Source organism: Peromyscus leucopus, chromosome 3 (genome assembly GCF_004664715.2).
Source record: "Peromyscus leucopus breed LL Stock chromosome 3, UCI_PerLeu_2.1, whole genome shotgun sequence".
Taxonomy (NCBI): domain Eukaryota; kingdom Metazoa; phylum Chordata; class Mammalia; order Rodentia; family Cricetidae; genus Peromyscus; species Peromyscus leucopus.
This window is the reverse complement of record NC_051065.1, coordinates 136953910-136979381: the sequence shown is the minus strand read 5'-3', so window position 1 is coordinate 136979381 and position 25472 is coordinate 136953910. Positions and strand designations below refer to the sequence as shown.

The 25472-nt window shown below is 43.0% G+C and overlaps 2 protein-coding genes across 5 annotated transcripts in view; one reads left to right on the top strand and one right to left on the bottom strand.

The window, feature by feature from the left end:
- Positions 1-7774, top strand: part of LOC114695021 (activating transcription factor 7 interacting protein) — an 88829-nt gene extending 81055 nt beyond the window's left edge. For all 4 annotated transcript variants that reach the window (XM_028872163.2, XM_028872161.2, XM_037204049.1 and 1 more), the window contains exon 15: positions 3410-7774. In XM_028872163.2, coding sequence (XP_028727996.1) covers positions 3410-3829 — 420 coding nt within the window. In that variant the 3' untranslated portion in view covers positions 3830-7774. The remainder of the gene's footprint in view (positions 1-3409) is intronic.
- A 542-nt stretch (positions 7775-8316) lies between these two features.
- The window catches only part of Plbd1 (phospholipase B domain containing 1), a 53931-nt gene continuing 36775 nt past the window's right edge, over positions 8317-25472 (bottom strand). Inside the window, exons 7-11 of the mRNA XM_028872166.2 lie at positions 21287-21487; positions 21029-21169; positions 11646-11831; positions 10312-10418; positions 8317-8609 (exon numbers count right to left, since the gene is read on the bottom strand). Coding sequence (XP_028727999.1) covers positions 8427-8609; positions 10312-10418; positions 11646-11831; positions 21029-21169; positions 21287-21487 — 818 coding nt within the window. The 3' untranslated portion in view covers positions 8317-8426. The remainder of the gene's footprint in view (positions 8610-10311; positions 10419-11645; positions 11832-21028; positions 21170-21286; positions 21488-25472) is intronic.

The following is a 25472-nucleotide window of genomic DNA, read 5'->3' as shown; positions in this document are numbered from 1 at the left end:
CTTGAGTAGAAGGTTATTTTAGGGAAAGGGATACTCCCAGTTTTGAGAACATGTCTAGCTAGGGCCACTGCTCCCTGAGTACAGACAGGGCGATAGCCAGGGCATCTAAGGTGACAGACAGCACTTCTAACTCAGGTATAAGTTTAAGGATGCTTCGTGTTTCCTTGGGTTGTGACTTTATACTTACAATTACTATATTGTCACCAGTTTATCTTAAACGAGCCATTGGTTTTGGAATGCATTTGTTACAAAGGATTTCCCTCTAAATTTAGCCAAACTAAGTCATATCTTCCTGTGACAAGATTATAACTGTGTTTTAGGGGTACCACAGAATATATGTGACTATATCTCATATATATATATAGATCATGATGACATATATGAAGAGAAATGCTGGCTTTCAGAGAGGGAAGGCAGGAAGTCAAGGCTGATAGACGGTATCTAGCCAAACGTGCTTTTACAGCACCCACGGTTCTCCTAGGGAGTTCATTACATTCCCAACATGGTGATATGTTTGTTTTCACACAGAGCACCTTAAGGCTATTGCTGAAGGCGTTTCTAAAGTCTTTATTGCACATGTGGCAGCTGATACTTAGAGGTTGAGTAATCACCAAGGCTGTTTGTGCTTCCTAAGAGTCCATACTCCCCAGTGTTTGTGTGTGTACACGTGCGAACAAACCACATTCCCGGCCCTAGAACCTAGAACTGGAAAGCTGGGATTTTTCTTACTTAATTTTAGTGGAAAAAAAACTTAGCATCTGTGTCCTGGCTACTCTGAGAACTTTGTTTGCTCTAGCCCTCATAATCCTATGGGGATTAGTAGTGGTTCTCTCATTTTGCAAAAACATTAACGTAAATATACAAGGGTAGTACATCGTGAAGTGTTTGCTTGTTGCTCGGTGTCCTTACCCACGGTGCTACCAGACCCAGCCAGACCTCCTCTGCCTCTCGAGCTTCCCTTGCTTCTGTTCTAGCTGTGCTGAGGTGCAGGGCAAACTTGTCATTACTGGTGGAGCTACAATGAATGCATTGCTTTCTTCAGGGAGTTAGAATAGAGCAGTAAACGAGGATAGTTTTTCCACTTTATAATCGACCAGAACTTTGGAAATGTTTAGCTTGTAAATCTAGAGCTCCTAGTAGCTTAAATTGTTTTGTTAGAGATACTGACTTCTAATTTTATTCTACTCCAATTACAAAGCTTTTTAAAGTGTGGCCTTGTGCCTCCCTATCAGCACTTTGAACCGTTTTCGGCACTTGACAGCTTGATTTTGTCTGTGTCACTGGTTCGTACAGCACTGGCTGCACTGATTGGTTTCCTTTGAGGCAGGTCTCCATCTCTCTCACACCAGCTGCAGACTCATGGTTCTCTTGCCTTAGTCTGCAGAGGGTCCACTGACCTGTGTAGCCACACTTGCTTATTTTAAGTGGATACCTAGTGATGTATTTCTTCCCAAAATTTCACAAACCCCATCTGCACTGACAAACAAAACAAAACTCCTGACTAGTTTTAATAGTGGGCCAGGGGGCCATGAGTAGATTCAACAAGCATAAATAATCAGAGCATTAGAAGGAACAGAGCAGGCCACACAAGCTCTAGGCAAACCTATTCACTTCCAGTGCTTTCCCTAAGGCTAGCTGTAGGATTTCAATGATTTGAGATGATCAAGTCACTCAGGAAGACATAAGTAGAGGAAGGAAAGCTCTGGCTGCTGCTCTGTCAGGCCCAGTCCAGTTTTCAGTGTGTTACTCCCTTAATCATGGCCTTCTCTCAGCTTGATTTTTGTCTGTTAACTGGTGATTTGGACATCTCTCCACAAATGTATGTATAATTTCTTTACTACTAGGAGTAATGTCTTGCAGCGAAACATCTGCAGATTCCTTGAAATCATCAGTATGTGATGATTCCAGCTTTTTCCAGCTTCAGCTCTCTGGTCTTAACGAACCCTTAGCCCCACTTTGACCTCTGTATATCTCTTCTTCTAGTAGGGTTTGTGTTATTGCACGCTCTCTTTCATGGTAGTTAGCAGACTTCCCTTTCTGGATATTGGACTCCAGCCCAAGGTGATCCCTTAGGGCAGTCACATTGATGCTGTGATTTGGCACTTCTGTCCTTGCAGGTTTTAGAATATTTTGTCTTAGACTTTTGACAGCTTGACTATAATAAAGCATTGCAGTTTAGTAGTGTATTATTGGACCTTACAGAATTCACTAGTTTATTCAGACTATCTAATGAAGTACTTCTTTGCTTTACTTTGTCCCATTTGGGTACTGGATATCAACCTAGGGCCTCATCCATCAGTGTTTGCACTGAGCATCCCACCCTGACATACATGTGTAGACATAGGTTTTGTTGCATGAAGTTTGGAGAGGAATGACGTTTGGACTCCAGTATAAAGTCAGCGAGTAGTATGTTGCTCTTGGATTTACTGCATCTGCTTTCTGGCTCTTTTTTGGAAGGCTGTGTCATCTTAAAAAAGCTGTGACTGCCATGTTTGCAGTAACAGCAGTGCTGTGCAGCATTAGGTTAACCGGCCTGCCAGGGTTCGTGCCATGCCTCTGAGTCACTGGGCCTTACCCACCCACCCCATCTTTTTTGCTTCATGTACCGATGCCCAAGAAAGTGTTAACTCAATCTTGTCTGTTAACCTCCCGCTCCCTCTGCCTGTCTCTGCTCACACTTTTCCTGTTGGGTGGCGGCATTCGGCCGTGTCTGCATCTGTAGACCTCCTGTGATTCCTAGTGTCACCTTCTTCATCCAGACTGGCCAAGAACATACACATGCTTGGCATTATTCATGCATGTCCTGCTGTCTTTATATAACAGCATAGGTTTAAAGGGAGTGTGGTTGTATGTGCCAGTTTATATGTAACACGTAATTTTTTTTTTTTTTTTTTTTTTTTTGGTTTTTCGAGACAGGGTTTCTCTGTGTAGCTTTGCGCCTTTCCTGGAACTCACTTGGTAGCCCAGGCTGGCCTCGAACTCACAGAGATCCGCCTGGCTCTGCCTCCCGAGTGCTGGGATTAAAGGCGTGCGCCACCACCGCCCGGCAACACGTAATTTTTAATTGCTTTCCTAAAATGAGAATCTACAGTAGAAAATATTAAATTGTAAATTGTTAGACATAGATGATTCCCACTAGTATCAATATGTCTCTTCAGTGATAGTCCATTAGGAAGGGATTTTTGTTTTCCAAGGAGAACTTAGTATTTTCGGTCTAGGAAATACAAGTTCAGCACCATTGTTTGGGGCATGATTGATTTGTGTATCACTGAATAGAATTGCCAACATTGGTTGTGGTATTGGGGTTTTTCAGAGTTCTTAATGTAAAATGGTATCTCTATGATCACTAAGGTATCTTCTGAAAGAATTCTGTAATCTCTAGAAATCAACATGTCTCTTTTTTTGTTAGGAACCCCCACGTCCTATGCATCCAGCACCCTTACCGGAAGCCCCACAGCCACAGCGTCTGCCCCCAGAAGCTGCCAGCACTTCTCTGCCTCAGAAACCACACTTGAAGTTAGCACGAGTTCAGAGTCAGAATGGCATTGTGCTGTCGTGGAGTGTCCTGGAAGTGGATCGAAGTTGTGCCACTGTCGACAGCTACCATCTCTATGCTTACCACGAGGAACCCAGTGCCACTGTGCCCTCTCAGTGGAAGAAGATCGGTGAAGTCAAAGCCCTTCCCTTGCCCATGGCTTGCACCCTCACTCAGTTTGTGTCTGGCAGCAAGTACTACTTTGCAGTGCGCGCCAAGGACATTTACGGCCGCTTTGGGCCTTTCTGTGACCCTCAGTCCACGGACGTGATCTCTTCCTCCCAGAACAGCTAGACCTTGGAGCCTTTAGCTTCCTCTTTTCAAAGTTCCACATTTTGGGCTTGTTTTTAATCTTGTGCATGAAATTCAATGTAAAATCCACCTTGTGCAAGATCTCTTGGACAGATGAGTGTACACACTACGTTTGTTTATAACTGAAGTATAATAAATTCAGCCCATAAAGCAAGTCTTCCCCTGAACAAGTTAAGCTTCAGGGGTTTGAAATGTAAATTGGTCTTTGCTTTAGTTATGAGGCTGGGGAATTTGTATGGGTGTTTGTGTGTGTCGTCTTTGTTTCTTTTTTTGTTTTGTTTTAATTTTTAAATTTCTAGTTGTGTGTTTATCACAGTGCAATCTCCCATTTTCACTCTCAATTTACCTCTCTTCTAGTAGGAAGTAAATAGATGAAAGACTCTGAGGTATGTTGCTGGTGTGGTTCTGCCTTTAAGGGGGGATCTAGAAGATCAAAGAATCTAAACAAAACCCAAAGAAATGAAAAAGAAAAATATTTAGCATAAAATAGATGAATTTGAACAGAGGATGTATTCTCTCCATATTATCTTTGATTTCTTCTGAGTTGCTGATTAGGTGAAAATGTTGGACCTGCACCCCAAACTCCTAATCTGGCTTCTTCCTGCATTTGTGTTGTGCCTTACAAGCTACAGAAACACACAGACCCTTTGCCCACTGTTTATCCCTCTTCCACCTTTCATTCCTTCTTCATCGCCACCTCGAATTCCACACCCTTTACCATTTGAAAACCAAGGTGTTGAAGTGCGTGTGTTTTCCTCATCTTCTGTAACATCACCAGATTTAACTCCAAAAATTTGGCTTACTGTTTTCTTTTAAGGACATACTTTTATTTTTTGCCCATTATTTAACTCTGCGTATGCACAAAATAGGCCATGCTGTTTAAGAAAAGTTTTCATTAAACTTGTTTTGATATCCATGTTGCATTGTTAGAGAACCTTAAGGAAGTTCTGGTTCATCACATCACTTGTGGGAAAGGGTCCTTTCCAAGGCAGTAAATGTTCACTTTCGTAAAAGAGCAGGGGCTCAGAGTCTCCTCCTTCTCTGCGGCCCTTCCTCCCTTCTGTCTTCCCTTGGTTGTGGTGGTGCCAAGTGGGTCCTGGTTTCAGCAGCGTCGGATAGAACTTAAGCAGATCCTGTTGGGTCATTGCACATAGTTCTTAGATCCAGTCACTTCAGTATTCCTCATTCCTCTGCAAAGTTCACAGATGCAGGCTCACCCTTGCGTTTCCAAGGAATGCCAGCTGCAGGGAAATCGGCTAGGTACTTTAGAGCTGAAGACATTAGGGTGAGCGCTTAGGGATGTGTGAGGCCTTGTGGAGTTTGTGAAGTCACTTTCAGGCTGTCTTCCCTTACAACATTTTAAGTCATATTTCTGCTATCTCAAAATGCATCATCAATCATTCACTTTTCCTGGCATTGAAAGTGGGGAGCTCCGTTTCCTTTGTGCATTTATTCCTCTGATGGTTATAGCAGGAATGGTTGAGTTGTGAAGGAATTGTCTTTGGTGACTTTTCACTGGTGTGCTGTCATCTCAGTGAATTTTGGTTGATGAAGGATGCCTGAAGTTGCCAAAGTGTAAATGCTCCTAACCTTCCACTTCGAGAAAAAGGAGACCACAGGAGAATCATTTTTCCCCAATGAAGTGTGGCAAGCATTGTGTAGGAAGGACTCCTTAGATCCATGATTATAGTAAAGTGTTGTCAGTGTTAGGGCAATGAGATTGGAAAGGAAGAAATTACTTTCTAACTCTATGAGCACCTCTCTGTACCAAAATGTCTGTATCGTCACGTGTTGTGGGAGGCACAGGATTGGTATTCTGTTCAGCATCATTCCTGTCTATGTAGTAGAAAAACATATTCAAAATTGTTTTCACTGGCTGGTCTGCTCAGTAGCCAATGGAAGTTTCCCTGGATGAATGTTTTTATTTTTATTCACTAATCATTTTATATTTTCTAGGTTGTTTTTTTTTTTAAGTTTTCATAGTGTTATACAATCAGGCGAAGGAAGCCCAGTGGAATTACTATATTTCATTGCTTTGGCTTCTACTTGGGGTTTTTTTTTGTCAAAGGAAAAAAATGTCAAATAATGGCTCTAGATGTAGATTTACTGCAGAAAGTAGTTACTGAAAACTTTATTCCAGATTGGAAAGAATGTATGGAGAGAGACTGTAATTGTTGAGGGGAACATACACTTGTGGGTGCAGTCTCCTCATATAACCTGTCCTGAGGCTTTGGGCAGCGGCCTTGTTGGGTTTCCTGGGATGTGCTAGGCCTTTCCTTGGGGCAAATGTAAGTGCTGATGGGCATTGGCTTTCGTCTGACTGTCCTGGGGGAGGAGGAGGAGGAGGAGGAGGAGGACTTACCCAGAAGTAGCTGCAGGCTCCAGCCATCAGGATATTTAATAGCACTTCACATTAGGGGCCTCTCTTTTACTCCCTGGTATCTCTTCTCAAAGTGTTACAAATAAGCTCAGTTGTCCCATTTTGGGAATTCAAGTTTGCTACATTTTTAGCCTGACAATACTGGTAAGTATTTCCTTACTGGGAATCCTGGAAACTCCTGAAATTTCGCGTGAATTGTCAGATGTTTATACACTAATGAATGGTAACAGTAATGTTTGTCACTCTCTACTTGGAGCTTTGTCAGAGCCCTTCTCACCCTGTTTAAGTGTGAGCACACCTCTTCCATCTGTGCTCTTGCCAGTGGCACACAAAGACAGCGTCCTTTGTGACAGTTACCTTACAACTGCAGAATACTTCGTACTGTGTGATGTAGTATGAAAGAAACAAGAGCTTTCTTCCTTGAAAATACTTGTTGGGATACTGTTTACCTCACAGAGAGGTATCCTCCACAAACCCCTACCCATGTGCCAGATAAGGGATACCTTTAAAAACATGTATCTCGGGAATTTCAGGTGCAGCTCTGCGGAACTTTCTTGACGTGCTGGATGGCTCCTCATGTTGCTTGCTCCATTACTCTAAACGTCCTCGAAATGATCACTTAAAGAAAGGGTCAGTGCTGCTGCCTGGTAGGCATTTCACTTCCCATGGCTTTTCCAGGACTGTGTAGGATTGAAAATGCTGTGTGTGGCGCGCTTTCAGATGCTGTGGTCCCACCCCATAGGTACTACAAGAAAGCCTTCCCGTGTTCTCGCTGACTCCTCCTGTGGCCATTTCAGTATCCTCAATATGATTTTTTTTTTTCCTGTTTCCCTGTGGTTGGGTCAACTGTTTGATTCTCATGGAAATACACATGTCCTTGTGCATAGATAATAACTGTGTAGTTGTTTGTGATTCTGCCTTCCTTAATTATTTTCTGGGCAAATGGCTTTAAAGAAATATTTGAGCGGTGCACACAAGATCGGAGCAGTTACCACTGAGGGGTTTGTCAGTGGAGGAGACTTAACCTAATTCTTAAACTCATCCCTCGAGCCAGCTGGAGTCAGGAGGAGCTGAGGACACACTGCTCTCATCTTCAAATGTTTTATCATGTTCGAGCTTTTGTTTTTGTTTTATATGTAGAGATAGCTGAATACCTATCATTTAAATATGTAAATGACCCCTCCCCTTTCCTTTTGTAAATAAGGGAACTAAGCAATCAAACACTTTCTGGAGATCCTAGCTTGAGGATTTTACCAACAATTTCAAAAGGAAATGTAAAAATAAACCCCTCGTAGGAAAACTTGCATCCTGATTTTTGTTTGTTGCAGTTGGAAGTGTAAATAATAAGATGATGTAAGACCTTTCTAAGGTCTAATATTAACTGCGCTGTAGCAAGTTGCCCCATTTTTTTTATTAGGTTTTGAAAGTTTTAATTTTCTTTCCTAAATGTACAGTAGAGTACTGTCTGTGTAAATGTTAACTGTAGTGGGGATTTGTCCAGCAAGCCTGAAATTTATACTTTGAAATAAATGACTGGGTTTTTAACATTCCTGGGTACTCTTATTCATTTGGAGAGTTCTCAGCCTGTGTGTGTGTTTCTTAAACAGACCCACTTTGCTCAGCACTATCCCTTGTTCACTGCTCACTGCGCTGCCTTTAATCTATTAGGCAATTCCCCAGCACTCGGCCCACATGGGATTCCCGAGCTTTGGAGAAGTTGCTGTATGGAACTGCTGCCTGGTTAGACGGGGATTTCAACTAACTACACGGCTAGCTTGGTGACCAGAAAGGATCGCAAACCCTAGGGCTTTGCTATTAGCATTGACCATCAGGGGAAGGAGAAGGACCATGGGAAGTGCAGGTGTCTCATAAGCCTGGAAATGGCCCTCATATTACCTCAAGCTCAATTGGCCAGAACTTGGTTGTACCGTGGACTGTGATTGGCGTCTGCAGGCATCAACGGAGGATAATGGGTTCTGACAGAGAGGGTGTCTGTAATCTTTTCGTGTATTCATCACATACATAATGTTTAGTCTGCAGCTCTCCACCCTGCAGGAAATGTTTTTGCTGTTAAAAACAAACATCTGTGGAAAATGGAAGGGAATTTAATATTTTTTATTAGGAATACAGATGGGAAAATATAGCTAAAATAGTGCCTTTGGAGTCTTATTCACAGCTTTCTTTTTCCTCCTCCATTCTTCACTTTATGTCCTCTGTCAAAATTGGTTTCATGGTAACAAAATCAAAGTTATAGACGTCTGGCATCCCTTCATGGAGAGTTTTGTTGAAGCGTTTCCAGTCAAAAGCGGGGAGGCCATCTTGTACGGTAGGACCACTAATGGCATAGGCTGTATACTGAAATGCAAGGAAGATGTCTGCCACCTGCAAAAGAGAGGACATTTAACAGGGCGTCTGCAATGTGACTGTGGACTTCTCTCCCTTCTCAAGGGCATACTGCGAGCCTCCTTGAAAAGACAAGTTTCTTGGAAGCTGCATCCTTTCCATGACATGCGTCTGTATCCATTTGGCATCCAAATAGGAACTGACTAGGAGAGCAACGTAGACATGAGATCTGCCGTGTGAGAACTAATTCAGAACTGTAGCTCCACAAGTTACTTTACAACCACCTTAGCATTTCCATGGCTTGGTTTTCCTCCTCAGAAAGTGGGCTCATGTCTGTTCCTCCGAGATCAAAGAATTACTGGGAGTAACAAAGCCTAGAGCCAGCAAATCCTCAGTGGAGGCTGGTGTTAATTAGGGCAGTATCAAGAGTTCTAAAGGATGAGCCACACACTGAGAGCGCTCTCCGGAACACCTGACTCTGAGGTAGAACCATACCTAGCTTTAGAGGGGAAAGTACACCATGTATCTGAAGTAGCTGAAAGACAAAGTATATTTTAAGCTTATTCTGGCAGCAGCATCTGGCAGATGGAAGCTTGGCCAGGGTTCTTCCACACAAGACTACAGAGATGATTTTCTGCATGTTGTTTGAGACAAATGCAACACTTGCCGTACTTTGCTCTTGAATGTGTACAAATACCATGGAAACGAGCCAACACGTGTTGGGGCTTCCTGATGCCACTTTCCTCTTCATTCCCTGGGTTGTACGGCATGGAATATCCTAAGAGCTGAAGTGTTCTCTTCACACAGCTGGCTGGAAGGGGGAGCTAGGACTCGGACTCTGAAAAGCATCGCCCACTTGAAGGATGGCTGACAGAAAGTATAAGTGATGTGGGAGTTCTATAGTTTGTTTCACTAGCCAAAGAGATGAAAGACACATCTTCAAGCCACATGTGCAGAATGAACACACCAACTAAAGGCCAGCTCATGTACAGGAAGGTCCGGAGCAGCCTGATCTCAAGAAAGAGGCATACAAACAGTTTGTAGCCCTCACTGGTCTCTGGCATTCATGTCCTTCCATGATGGCAGTCAGTCAACAGGCTGTTAGTTGGCTTTTGTTACTTTGTTTCTTGAAACCAACATGAGCTAGCTTCATATTACTGCAAAAACCTAAAGTGGCTTGACCACCTGGTCTAAAATGTGTTCCTTAAGCTAAATTCACGATTAGTACACAGCCACAGTACTCTCAGCAAGATGGTTCTTTGGATTTACGGCCATCCTGATAATTACTACCACTATGATTATATACATTTAAAATTAATTTTAAAAGATTTTTGTGTATGAATATTTTTTCTTCATGTGTGTATGTGCACCACATGCACACAGTGCCAGTGGGAGCCAGAAGAGGGCACTAGATACCCCAGAACTGGAGTTACAAGTGTTACAGGTGTCAGTTCTGAGAATCAAACCTTGGTCCCCTGAAAGAGCAGTCAGTGCTCTAAACCACTGAGCCATCTCTCCAGCCCCACAAATACATTTATAATTAAGAGCTCTTCTAGATGTGGGGATGTTGAAGATTTAGTCTTCACTATACTCTATGAGGTAAATTCTATTATTTACAGGAACAGTCTGCTTCCTGAATTAATATATGGTTGGAGATACTGGGTCTTACGCCACAAAAATCTCTGCCTCTAGCCTAACTCCTCATTCGAAGTAAATTGGAAAGCAGTCGTGTGTTAGTTACCTTGGTGTCGTAGCAGCCTCCAGGGCTTGGGCTGGCTTCATTCAGGTCCTCACGACAGCAGATGGTGTTGCAGGGATCACCCTTACTGTAGGGGTCCTCCTTGTAATCTAGGGGACACAGTGATGGGAAAAGAAAGGCGTTGGCCATTCTGGACACACTTATCTAAAGTGAGATTTTTGATCTGTCATGCCTGGGTCATCAGAGTATGTCCCACAGGCCTCCCCAGCTGTGGCAGTTTGAAAGAAAACAGCCCCCAAAGGGAGTGGCACTTTTAGGAGGTGTGGCCTTGTTAAAGTAGGTGTAGCTTTGTTGGAGGAAGTGGGCTGGAGGTCTGTTTTGCTCAAGGTCTCCTCAGTGTGACATGAAGATCACTTCCTATTGCCTGCAAGATGGAGACTCAGCTACGTATCCAGTTCCATGTCTGTCTGTACACCGCCATGCTCCCCACCACAATGAGAATGGACTAAACCTCTGAACTGTAAGCCACCACCGCAATCAAGTGTTTTCTTTTATAAGAGTGGCTGTGGTCACGGTGTCTCTTCACAGCAATAGAAACCCTGACTAAGACTCCTGCCCAGCCTGCTCTAGGCTTGCAGTAGGGAGTGACGAGCTGCAAATCCTCTGTCCCCAGCCCCAGCCTGCTTCAAGAACTATACCCCAAGGAGAGTAGAAAAGAGAGAAAATTTATATGCATCATCATTTTCTAACATAAAATACAAATTAGCCTTGGAGAGTCTTCATCAAAAGAAAGCATTTGTGAGTATTGTAGCAGCTTTTGTCTTTGGGAATTATGCTGCCAGTAGGTGGAGAGGTTCTAAGGGAAAGGCTGTATATGGATCATTTCTAATATATTTTACATTAATGGAGGGGGCAGTCAGGTGAAAGAAAGATCTGTACAGCCAGGTGTGGTTGTATACATCCACAGTTCCAACATTCGGTAAGTGAAGACAATATCAAGAATTGAATCTGTGTTTGTGTCTGTGCTTAAATGTGTGTGCACATAAGCATGCATGGCATGTATGTGCTGGTCAGAAAACAAATGCGGGAATCAGTCCTCTCCTTCCACTGTGTAGGTATAGGGGATCGAAATCAGGCCAATAGACTTGGCAGCAAGTGCCTTTATCTGCTGAGCCTTTCAAAAAACTTTCTGATATTTTTTATAAAAATGTTCTATTTGTCGAGCAATATGTGTACAGCATTAGTATCGTGAATACTGTATTCAGATAACTTTTTATAATTCCTTCTAGTATAAGATGACAAACTTACATAGATTCTTATTCCATGGGGAAGAAAAGGAGTTTTGAAGAATGACTCTTGAGAAATGTGTTACGTACTGTTGTATCGCATGATATATTTCATGGAAGCCATATCAGTCACTTTCCCTTGGTCGCGCCTGAAGATTTTCGCTCGGGGAGCTAAGTCATAAGAGTAGTCCCAACCCAGCTTCTTAACCAGCAGCGGGTAGCCACTCCAGTTGTAGATCTTTTCATGGAAGGGGATATTGTAGGAAGGCCAGTATCCTGATTTGGAATGGAAGAGAAGGGGTGGGGGGTTGAACAGAGGGAGACAGGAAGAGAAGGGGACAAAACAAGGAATTATTGAATGATAGCACATTTGAGAATTGCCACGTGTGTAGTCACAAAATGAAATGCCGTAGGAAACGAAGCTGCGACTGTGAACCTGCAGCCACAATGATCCCTCTACACCCCCAGAGTTGGTGTGCCTCTAGATTACTGTAAGGGAAGAAGTGCCTAAGAAGTCTTTGATTTTCATGCCAAGTTGTTAGTGCAACCCAGAGAACAACATTATTCTCTATAGACCAGAAGAGCGAAGGATGCTGCAGTGTTCTGGGGAGCTGCCTGGAGTCCATCCGGTGAGTATGGTGCCCTGCAGAGGACAGCAGATACTAATCACACTGATGGAAGACAGGGCACTGACGTCAGAAAACACAAGGTCTAGCTAAGTTCATGGATGAGTTACTAGGTCTTAGGCACTTCACCCCATTTTTCCTTTTGAGAGACTAGAAGGGAAGGGGGTGCCTGAGAGGAGTGGGTATGGGGGTGTGGGTTGTCTTCCATGTTCCAGCAGGCTATTAACTTCCAGGACTGAAAACATTTCACAGGACCCATTGTCATCCAAATTTGCACCTCAAGTCACTAAGCACTAGACGTGACACAATTTTAGGAACATCGTAGATTGCACCGGCCTAGGTTATTGCCTACAGGACCATCATTTAAAATAAGAGTGTCTCTAGCCACTATGTAAATCAACCTGGAGATTTCTCAAAAAAGAGCTGCAATATACTTCAGCTCTCCAGCTCCTGGGAATGCACACAGGGACATCTTCGGTCAACACACCACAGTGACACCTGTGAATCCATGCTTGCTGTGGTACTCTTTGTAGTAGCTAACCAATAGAACCAACCTGCTGTCCAGCAACGAATGAGCAGATGAAGAAAATGTGACATTCCGCCACAAAGAATGTCATCTGCAGGAGAGGATGCTTCTGGAGATGGTCATCGGAAGACAAATGAGCAGACTCAGAAGGACAAACATCACATTTCCTCCCGTGTGCTTTATATATATGGTTCAAAGTAGAACTGAGACTGTGTGGACAAAGGAAGGGGCCTAGCGGGGAAGGGGTGGGAGGAGGGAGCCAGGGAGGAGTATCCTGGGAGGCTGGGGTCAAAGTGCATGATGGACTTGAATGAAAATGCCTTTATGAAGCCCATCATTATGTACAGTGGAGCTATGCCAGTTTTTCAAATGAGGAGTTTCTCTGCTCCAGGAAATAATTTCCTACCTCTGTGTTCTCTTGGCCCTGTGTGTCTTTGTCCTTTACTATTGTGTGGGCATCTCCTAATCCACGAAGAAACTAATAGAGACAAAGCAAATGTTTAACCTTGCCTGGGCATAGAACCAGCACTAGGAAGAATGGAGATAAGGACAATACTGAAATTACTGGGTGTAAACAGACTCACTGGACTCATAGGACACACTAGGTCACACAGACTCACAAGTGACACTGCCTGGACTTAGAGCCTAGCTCCAACGTTATTAGGTATGTGACCTTGGCCAGATCATCCACCTCTCTGCACGAATGTCTTCATCTTTGTGACGCCAGCAGTGCTTTCTTTGGCATCTGTTGTGTTCTGAGTGACCAGTGCGGCCCACAGGCTCATATCTTTGAATACTTGGATCCTGTTGGTGGTGCTGTCTGGGGAGATTATGGGACCTTTAAGAGGTACAGCTTTGCTGGAGGGAGTACATCAGTGCGGGTGGGCTTTGAGGGTTTATATTCTGGCCCCACTTCCTGTTTGCTTGGTCTGCTTCCTGCCTGTGACTGAGGATATGATCTCTCAGTGTCTTGCCCCTGCAGCTTGCTGCCATGCCTCCCAAGCCATTGGGGATTCTCCCTCTGGAGCCATCAGCCAAAATACAGCCTTGTGTGAGTCACTTTGATGATGATGTGTGGTGACATACTGTGTACTCTAATAAAATATGCTTGAAGATCAGAGGACAGAACAAGCCACTAGATTAAACATAGAGGCCAGGCAGTGGTAGCACACACCTTTAATTCTAGCACTCGGGAGGCAGAGACCCATCTGGATCTCTGTGAGTTCCGCCCTGGATTGCATGAGATTGATTCGGCCAGGCAGTGGTAACACACACACACACACACCATTAATCCCAGTACTAGGAAGGAAGTGATGGCTGGGTGGAGAAATGTATATAAGGTGTGAGGAGACAGGAACTAAAGGCTGTTTAGCTGGACCCCTTTCAACTGACCCTTTGGCTAGAGAGCTTTTGGCTGAGGACTCAGAGGCATTCAGTCAGAGAATTCATGGAGTTGGTGAGGTGAGACATGACAGTGGCTTGTTCCTTTGTCTCTCTGATCTTTCAGCATTTACCTCAATATCTGGCTCCGGGTTTTTATTAAAAGACCATTTAAGATTAGAGCAACATCTGGTATCCAAATTTGAGGGCACGAATTCATGAAAAAGCCACTTGCCAGAGCTGCACGTAGCCAGAGTCCCTACCCTGCCGGCTAGGTTTTGGTTGCAGCCTTTCTGCAGCAAACTCCGTAGGTTTTGGGCTCCAAAACCGCAAGAAGTAGCTGCTTTCACAGGTGCCCCGTGCAGACAGCTGGCTCTTTAGTTTCTTCCCTTTGGCTTTCCCTGGACCCCCTCCTCAGACTGCTGCCTCACTTCACCACCATCTGAATCATCATTGTCGACAGATTTGGTCAGTCAATTGGGATTTCTTTTTTTTTTTTTTGGTTATTCGAGACAGGGTTTCTCTGTGTAGCTTTGCGCCTTTCCTGGAACTCGCTTTGGAGACCAGGCTGGCCTCGAACTCACAGAGATCTGCCTGGCTCTGCCTCCCGAGTGCTGGGATTAAAGGCGTGTGCCACCACCGCCCGGCCAATTGGGATTTCTTAAAGGGGGAATTAGTTAAAAGAAAGTTTTTCCCTCCACATTAAAAAATGGGAAACATTTTTACAATAAAGGGTCTTTGATTGATTGTCTGAAAATGGAACATGAGTGGATAATTAATGTTGATGTGATTTATGTAATGTCAATTATAGATACTATTTGCTTGATCATTTCTGTTTTATCATTAAAAATGTTGGTTAAAATGAGTGCCAAGATAAAAGTTTTAGAAAAACTCGGTAAAACTGATCATAGAGATATACAGACCCAGACAGAAGAATTTACAGGAGAACCAATCTCAGCATTGCATTGTAAGGTTACAGGAAAACAGCCTAAGGCTTTCAAACAGCCAACCTTAATCTATCCAGTAACCTTACAGGAACTACCCAGGGATAGATATCCTCAAGGCTGTGTAAAAGCTGACTGGACTCCTGTGCAAATGTTAGATTTGAGGTGATTCAAAGAAGCAATAGTCTCATATGACATCCACTCATCTTTCATGAAGCAGATGCTAAACTTGTAGTCAACTTGTAATAGAATTATCCCCTCAAGACTTGAGAGATTTGATTACAGCTGTCTTAGAAGCTGGTCCCCAATTACAATGGAGGACCTGGTGGGAGGATGAGGCTAAGACCATTGAACAATGAAGTAGAGCTAGAGGTCTTGAAATTTCCCAAGATCAACTTCTTGGAGAAGGCAATTTTTCTGATATACAAAGACAATCTTTATATGATGATCACACCCTAGCTTTATGCCAAATGGCAGTCTTGAATGCTTAGAACAGAATTGAAGAAGTAGAAAAGAAAATTGAATCATTTATTAAAGTTATACAGGGCCCAAAAGAAACTTTCACTGATTTCTTACAAAGATTGACTTCAGCCGTGAATAGAATAATACCAAATTCAGAAGCTAGACAAATAATAATTGAATCTCTGGCTTTTGAAAATGCTAATGCACAATGCAAAAGGATAATTAGGCCATTAAAGGCAAGATCAGTACCCTTGAAAGAATGGATCCGAGATACAATTAATATTGAATCTCATGACCATGATGATGCTTGGATAGGAGAGGTGATTTCCAGAGGTTTGAAGAAAAATAGTAATGTCAAATGTTTCAATTGTGGTAAACAAGGTCACCTAAAAAGGGACTATAAACAAGGTGTTCCTAGAAATAATGTTTTCTCAAGGAATAATCCCAACAGAACACTCTTCTCTTCTGGAATATGCAGAAGATATGGTAAAGGCAGAAACTGGACTAATTAATGTAGATCAACAAGGGACAGTCAAGGTAATCTTTTTCCCTCAGGGAATGTCCTGAGGGGCCTCTCACAGGCCTCTGTCAAATTCCATCCAGTCATTTCCTGTAATTGTGGAGGAAACTCCTTCCCAGAACAATTAAAGAACCTAATGTCCATTGTAAAAAACAAAACAAACAAACAAAAAAAACCATACATCTCTAATGATAGAATAGTTATACAAAAGAGAACAAAATAATCAGGAGAAACTATAAATCAAAATTGATAAAGATTAGATTGGGAACCTCCAAAAAGTTAAGGTTGGAGAAGGATTTTGTTTTTGTCTTTCAGGAAAATGAAAACAATCATCTTGAAGAATTTAAAGACCTTTGGACAAATAAGCATCCAAAAAAGAAAAGAGAACTACCCAGAAAAAAATTACCAAGAAAAGGAATAATTTAACCCAATGTGATCTTTGAAGTATCCAAAAAGATGAGATCCCACACGATAATTCCATCAGGATGATGATAATGCCACCAAGCTGACAAACACCACCCAAAGATCAGCTTTGGACTACAAACTGCTCAGGACAATTATTGAGATGGCTAGCTGAGATGATACAGCCTCACAGACTATTCCAATCAAGACTTGACCACAATCCTAAATTTTCTTTGTGTCTCTATAAGATTACCAGTGCCCACAATCAGCAGGAATTAACCTAGAAGACTATGCCCACATTCTTAAATTATGGGTTATGGATAATTGTCATTGTTTAGGATGGTTGGTTACAAGTTGTTAATTGATAATGGTCAGGAAAAAAGCTAAACAAAGGAGATTAGATTCAGGGTTCTTGCTTGAAAAAAAGAAAAAGAAAAAAAAGGATATAGATAAGAGGGTAGATTATTGAATCTGAAAAAAATATAGAAATGATAGGATAAAAGAGTAGATTATTGAATCTACTCTGAAAAGAAAAAAAGGGAGTATATAGATATGATAAGATAAAAAGGTAAATTATTGAATCTACTTTTAAAAAGCAACTACTAGTCTTAAGTATTTTACATTGGATTAGATTTTTATATATCATATACAAATTTTGTATATTGATACAAATTTGAGATTAATTTTGTTAGAAGATACTGTACATACACTTCTAATCTTGCTCAAGTTATTGTACCTATACAGTTCATTTAGCAATGTAATATGAATTGCTAGTCCTTGAAAGTTATTATTACCAACTAATTAGGAAATAAAGAAATGCAGGATAGTAGTTAGTCACCTATTACAATCAAACTTGTAGTCAGGTTAGGTATGTTTTCAAGGTCAGACAGATATATTTTAGATAGGTCATCTTCAAACACTTCAGAGATCTACAGAATATGGCAATTAAGCTGTTTTAATAACATAGATTGTTTTTTTTTTTTTTTAATGACAATGAAACATGTCTGCTCCTGGCAGCACTAGTCTACTTCAGAGAAAATGATGGGCATTGAAGCAAACTCTATATTGAGTTTACTTTCTTTGCAGCAAAAGTTAGCCAGTGGGCAAGAAAGTGTCCTTGTTTGACTGCTGACAGTAGGCTGGACAAAATGGACAAGTAGGACCCAAAAGAAAGGACTGCCAAACCTTGCCAAGACAAGGTATGACAGCCCTTCAAGAAATCCTGCTTCACAGGAAAGTCGGTCAGATATGCTAGGCCCGGAGGCTGAAGATGGATGCCTCAACATTGCAGAGGAACCTTGGGTGACTGTCCAGGCAGCCAGCTGTTTCTGTCATTTCTCAGTTTTTGGAAGTCACTTATTTGCACTTTCTGCTAACTCAGTAAATATTATTTCTTTCTGGGATCTCTGAGGAGTTGAAGATTAGATAGTTATAGTTTTCCTTGTTATCAAATTCAGAAAAGAAACTCACTAAATAGGTATAAAGTGTATAAGTTTAAAAGACATCAAAAGATAGCTTTGGGTTGATAATGCAAGTTAGGATAGAAAGTGAATTAGGTACAATACTTTGGACTCACCAAAATAGGGTACATAATTTCTCTGAATTTGTCAAATGTTTATGGACTGGACATTGTTAATGTAATTTTAACTGTATATATTGTATATACTTATTGCATATAGTTTTTCTTATATTAGTTATAACCTTCTTTTATTATTTTAGACAAAAAGGGAAAATGTGGTGATATGTTGTGTACCCTAATAAAATTTACTTGAAGATCAGAGAACAGAACATAGATGCCAGGCAGTAGTGGCACACACACCTTTAATCCTAGCACTCAGGAGGCAGAGATCTGTTTGGATCTCTGTGAATTCAAAGCCACCCTGGACTACATGAGGTTGACTCAGTCTATGAGAGAAACAGAGCCAGACAGTGGTGGCACACACCTTTAATCTCAGTATTTGGGAAGCACACATGCCATTAATCCCAGCACTAGGAAGGAAGTGATGGCTGGGAGGAGAAAGGTATATAAGGCCTGAGGAGACTGGAACTAAAGGCTTTTCGGCTGGACCCCTTTCAGCTGGCCTTTCGGCTAAAGAGGCCTTTGGGCTAGGGCTTTTTCAGGCTGAAGAGTCCTAGAGGTAAGACGTGGCAATGGCTTGTTCCTTTGTCTCTCTGATCTTTCCGCATTTACCCCAATATCTGGCACCAGGGTTTTTTTCTTTCTTTCTTCTTTCTTTCTTTCTTTCTTTCTTTCTTTCTTTCTTTCTTTCTTTCTTTCTTTCTTTCTTTCTTTCTTTTTTTTTTTTTTTATTAAAAGACCATTTTAGAATTCAAGCAACAACAGTGTTCATCACAACAATACAATGTAACTAATCCAGTATCGTACAAATAAATAATCCTTTCTTTTTAAGGTTCACTGCAGACACTAAATGTGTTCAAGCAGCTCCAGTTACTTACAGTAGTGCCAGTCTTTGTATTAAATTAATTATTGATAATTAATACTATAAGAACAGCTCCCTCAAAACAGTGTCTCTTTTGTCCTTCACATTTTCATTAAAGTCTCATAATTAAAAAAAAAACCACTTACTATGGAAGCTTATTTATTCCCAGATCAACCTGGTGATGTTTAAGCATTACCATCCCCTCTTGTAAGCAAGATACCAAGCTCAGTTGCCTGCCTTGGCTCTCAAAAGCAAAACTACCTCCATCCCAGAGATGCTTTCAAAGACTGGGAGGCTTTTTTTTTTTTTAATTTAAAGAATGGTTGCACAGTATCTGTATTTGAGAGCATCTCCTATTTCTTCTTGAGCCTTTTATCCCCTCGGTGGAATGGTTAACATGATGCTTATCTGGAACTTTCCTGTGACCAAGCAACAGAACATGAGGAAAAGGCCCAGAAGGGTGTCTAGAGCAGTGGCTCTCAACCTGTGGGTCGCGACCCCTTTGAGGGTTGCATAGCAGATATTTACATTGCAATTCGTAATAGTAGCAAAATTACAATTATGAAGTAGCAACAAAACAATTTTATGGTTAGGGGGGTCACCCCAACAAGAACTGTATTAAAGGGTCTCAGCATGAGGAAGGTTGAGAGCACCGGCCTAAGGGGACCTAGAGACATTTTCCTCTGTAGTAACCACTGAAAAGTTACCCAAGCTACTGTCAATCACCCTAGTCAAACTCGACATGTCTCCCCCATGCCCAGAGAAAAACAAGCCATGAAAGCAGAAGGGACTAGCGAGGGTCGGGGTGGAAGTGAGAGAGAGAATGATAAAAACACGCACCTCTGTAAGAATGGCAGTATGAAATCTAATGTTATAGACAATCAATATTTATCAATGAAAAAACTTTTAAAAAGAGTCAATGTAGGAAAGTGGCTAGTCTTAAAATTTTGACTTGTGGACCTGTTACACAGTACAGTGACTCACAATAAATCTTGCCTCTTCTAAGTTTCCATCATGTGATTTGTCACAGAGACAAAAAAAATGACTATCATGATAAGCAGTGTCTTTATGAGGGGTGAGGGCAGAAGACCCCGCAAGCCCAGTTTTGTAGTTTGGGGGAGCTTTTTCCTACCAAATTAGTTTAGTTTGGATCATATATTCTTTTTTTTTTAACCAGGTAACGTAGTATCAAAACAATAATGTTTGACTTTCGAGTTCTGGCATTTAAAATAATGAGTGATTGGTGGGTCTACATCACAATTGCCCTGACTTATATATGAAGAGGGTAAGGATTGGAGAGGATGAGTCATTTACCTGAGATTGTTGGGAAGCCAAGATTCAATTCCTGGGCTCCACCTGTCTGGGCTGTACCCTTGATGGCCAAGGCCACCGTCTCTGACCCCTTACACTAATGGTACCCTCTTTAGTTAGGTTCTACTAGGCCCAGTACATCAGGCCTGCTCCAGTTCTCCCCATTCTGGACTCATGACCTTTGCTATATGACGCTCCAGAGTTTATAGAGACACCTGAGTCAGAGCAATATCCCACAAGAATGTGCTGAGTGGAACTTAAAACTTAACTTCCAGCATTCAAGACAGAAGGCAATGTTAGAGCTGTTAGGGTCAGAGGGGCTAGGCGGGCATCCAAATCCCCCATGAGAGAATGAGGTATCCTCTCACATGGTGTGTTGAACATGATAATTCTTTACCAGGGTAACTGTCACTCAAGGACAGAGCCATCAGTCACTGTCACACAGCACATCCCCTGTCATACACAGAGCTTTTACTTTCAACTTCACACAACCTAGACTCATCCAGGAAGAGGATCCCAGTGAGGGATTGTTCCAGTCAGGCTGGTCTGTGTGCCTGTCTGGAAGACAGCCCCAGAGTGGGTGGGTTTGGACCCTGGACTATGGAAGAGCAGAGAAAGCTAGCTGAGTGGTAAGCATGTGTGTGGGTGTGTTTCCTCTCTGCCCTTGACCACAGACGTGAAGATTTAGCTGCTTCGGGTTCCTGCTTTGACTCTTCCATCATGATTGAATGTAACGTGGGATTGCAAGTAAAATAAACTGTTCCACCCCTAAGCTGCTTGCTCTCAGGGTATCACAACAACAGAAACGAAGCCAGAACACACAGACAGGCACTCAGTCCTGACAGGCTGGGAAGATGGTACCTTTTCTTAGAACATTAGTTTGTTCCGAATATTCTACGTATGTAGGAATTTGCTCCACGATATACAGAGTGCCTTCGTCAAGGCGCTTCTTGATATGAACCTTCTTCAAGTCCAGGACCATGTACTGATTATTGTAGGTACCTGAAATGTTGGGAGACACAGGGCAACATGGGTCTATCAACTTGTCAACTGATTAACAACTGTAAGGCTTAATTAGCATAGGTCCATGCCTGAGGGTGACTGCTTAGAACCACTTACCAGAGTTGTGCTTTGAAAAGATCTCTGCCCAGTCCTTACCGCCGTCTGCCATCATGTTGGCCACACGGACTCTTTGCCAGGCCAGGAGAGTCTCGGGTTCCACGAACTTCAGCAGGGTTTTATTGTATACACTGTTGGTGGTCTGTAGCAGTATGAGGCCGCTGCTAAGAATGTAGAAGTCATCCAGAGACTCCAAGAACCCTAGAGGAACGACATAGGCACGGGTCATCACGTGTGCACACGGTCCAGGCAGCCACCGACCACCGCACAGGGCTTGACACACACTGGGGGTCTGGCAAAGTGGCTGCTGTGGTGTCCTTTTCTCTGTAGCAGCCCCGCCCCCAACTTTGACAAGGCTGCTTTGTAGCTATGGACTGCTGCATACATGGGTGCCTTTTAGGTACCCCGCTCTTAGATTCTCTTTCAGGAAAGTTTGGCAACCTGAGGGGTGTGTGTGTGTGTGTGTGTGTGTGTGTGTGTCTGTGTGTCTGTGTCTGTGTGTGTGTGTGTATGGATGCAAGGGGATAGGTGCTATGTGTTACATAGTTGGTACGAACACAGCAGACAGAACTAGGTCCCTCTTTGGCAGGACTTTGAGGAACTTGTAATTAGGGAGGGTATCAGTAGGCTACATTGCTAGGCAGTTAAGAATGTAGACATCTTCCTCCTTTTTCTAATCTGTGTTTTGCAAATTTTACTTGAGACTTTTAAACATAGATGAATCTACATGTATAAACCTGAACATGGGTTTGAACATAGACTTTGACACCCCAGTTCACCGGGTTTTCTAAATGTCGGAGACAATGCGGGATTGTGTTGAGGTCTGTGCTGCGGCTTGTGTGGACAGGCAGCTCAGTCACGGCTGGAGCAGAGCGAAGCCGAGCATGTCGTCGCTGGTGGAGGTTGACAACGGTGGAGCATGTTAAAGGAATGTCTGAGAGCCAGACACAGGCGAGGCCCCTCTGATCAGTTCTCAAAGGTGAAGCTAGGGCTTTTAGAAGAGGGGCCAGAGGGAGCAGGCTCGCCTCCTCCACCATGTGAGAACACAGCGAAAGGTACCAGCTACAGAGAAGGACCTTCAGCAGACAGCGAGTCTGCCGCGGCCCTCCCTTGGACTCCCCAGTGCCCAGAACTGCAGGCAACAGACTTGTATTTGAAAATCACCCTGTCTAAACTCCTCTGCTATGACAGAGCAGATGACATGGGCCCAGATGTCTACCATTTTATATCCTGCCCGTTCTTTCTGGCATATCTGAGTACTAATACCTACATTTTTTGTTATCTAAACTGTTACTCACTATTTTGTTTTTATTATTTATTTGTATTCAGTTTCTCAGGGTTGTGTGTGTATGTGATGTGTGCAGACACTTGTGCTGTGGCACACAAGTGAAGACCACAGAACAACTTGGTGCAGTTGGCTCTTGTCCTGGTTTTGTTTGTTTGGTCTCGGCAACTTGACATGAACTTGGACATACCTGGGAAGAAGGGATCTTAGTTGAGAAAATGCCTCCATCAGATGGCCTATAGGCAAGCCTGTGGGGCATTTGCTTGACTAATGATTGCTCTGAGAGGGCCCAGATGACTGTGGGCAGTGCCATCCCTGGGCTGGTGGTTCTGACATACATAAGAAAGCAAACGAAACAAGCCAGGAAGCAGCACTCCTCCACGGCTTCTGCTTCAGCTCCTGCCTCCAGGCTCCCGCCCTGCCCTCCCTTAGTGATGGACTGTAGGCTGTGAGCTGAAATAAATCCTTTCCCCTCCAACGTACTTTCGTCATGGTGTTTATCGTAACAGTAGGCACTCTAATCAACGGTTCTCTCTTTCCACCTTTATATGAGTTCCAAGGATTTCAAAGCAAGCACCTTCACCCACTGAGGCATCTTGCTGGCTCTTAGTATTATAGTTTTGGGATATCTTAAATTTAGCCAGGCAGTGGTGGTGCATACCTTTAATCCCAGAACTTGGAAAGCAAAAGCCAGCAGATCTCTGAGTTTGAGGCCTACCTGGTCTACAGAGTGAGTTCCAGGACAGTCAGGGCTACACAGAGAACTCTGTCTTGAACACACACACACACAATGTGTATGAATAGTCTGCCTGCATGTATGTATGTATACCTTATACCACATATGTTCAGTGCTTGAAGAGGCCGGAAGAGGACATCAGAACCCCTGGAGGCTGGAATTACAGATAGCTGTGAGCTGCCATGTGGGTGGTGGGAACCACATCTAGGCCCTCTGCAGAGCAGCAAGTGCTCTTAACCATTGAACCATCCCTGGGGGTTCCCTTGTTTGGGTTTGTTAACTAAAAGGTAAAACTGTATATATCTATGTACATCTGATATTTAAATAAATGTACACATTGTGAATGGCTAACTCAAACTCTTTAACATATTTTTCTTTATACTAACTTCCTTTTTACACTCAAAATATATTAGTCTTTTCATATACATTAATATCTAAAGAAATGAGCTTGATTTTCATTTTCTCTCTCTAAAACACTAAAATAAATGTCTTCCTTCTTATGTACAAAAAGAACATACATGTAACACCTAAAACCACACCAACAGAATGATGTATGTTGTTGCACAACCATTAGGAGCCTGGAATGGACTAGGAAAGGTGGGATCCAATAAGGGGGTCACATCAAGGCAAAGTCTTGGAAGCATGGCCAGGTGTGGTGGTCACATCTGGAGTTCTAGTGCCTCAGAGGTGGAGAAAAGTGGACCACATGTTCAAGGTCATCCTCAGCTACACAGCAAGTTCAAGGCCAACTTGGGCCATATGAAACTCTTATCTACCTCAATAAATGAGAACAAAATGGCTTGGGAGCCAAGACTGCATTTCAATTATGTGCACAGCTCACACCAAACCTGGCAATGGCCATTTCCCCTCTGATAGCCCGAGAGTGCTTGACACCATCCGGCTCTCACAATCTAAGTTTAATTCCCAGAGTCTCGGAGTAAGACTGTGAAATGGTAAGAGGATGTCCAACTGACTTAATGAGCTTCTCCACAGGGTGGATTAGCTTACACAAGGAGATTCAGAAGCCAGAGCGAGTTATCTGCTCCAGTCTATACAGGCTGGATGGTACCCTTGAATGCAATTTCTGGGAAGACACAGGCACAGGACAGAGGGTGGGCCAGTTTTCAGGGACATCCCATTCATTTCTTAGTTCCCTTCACAGTGCCCAAACTGTACAAGCGCGCACGGCCGAGGTGAGCAAGCCCTGGGAGGAAGATCCCTGGTCTAGAACCAGTGCTTCTACACAGCAGGTTTGGTACCCTCCTCCTGCTGTAGCAGCCTCTCCGGACACAAGAGGGCAGGCGTGCTTATGTGAATGACCGCTTGAGGGATGAACTCGCGTTGTAGGGGATGGATCTTCACTACCAAGAGAGAGAAAAATACAGGCTGCCCAGAATTTGGGAACAGCGAAAACAAAACGAGGATGACGAGGAGTTGGTTTGCAAAAACTACTTGGGGAGGGTGACTCTAGATTGTACAGCATAAAGACATCAAGCAAGACTTAAGGAGGCTACAAAGTCCCCGCACAGCCCGAAAGGGAAACACTGGCTGTCAAGTCTGTCCTGGCTGCCATCCTCCACTAGGAGCCCTGGAAGGCAAATTAACAGCAGCTAGGGGAAAGTGAAAACTTCCAATGGTTTATAAACCCGCAGATAACATCTCAAGGTAACTTCCTTGCTGAGATTAAGAAATAAGAGGGGCTTTTTCAGTAAATAAACCGTAAAATAAACTTTAAGGGCCAGTGAGGATATTGAGCAGGTAAAGGCACTTGCCGCCAAGCCTCGATGATCTGAGGTTCATCCCTGGAATCCACATGGTGAAAGCAGAGAACCCACTCCTGAGAGTTGTCTTCTGACCTCCACATGCATGCTATGGCATGTGTACACACACACACACACACACACACACACACACACACACACACACGCAATGTAGATAAATTACTCGAAGCGAGTAAACAAGTCAGGAATCATCTAAGACAGACTTTGAACACAGTTCTTTCCTAGCCACACACACCTGACAAGGCGATGGGAAGAGATGTGTAGTCATTCAAAAGAAAACAAGATTATTCACACACACAACGATACAACTACACTAGAAACAAGGAAAGTGACTCACGGGGAGCTGTTTACACAGGGTGGAGCTGGGGGAATCAGTGAGTGTTC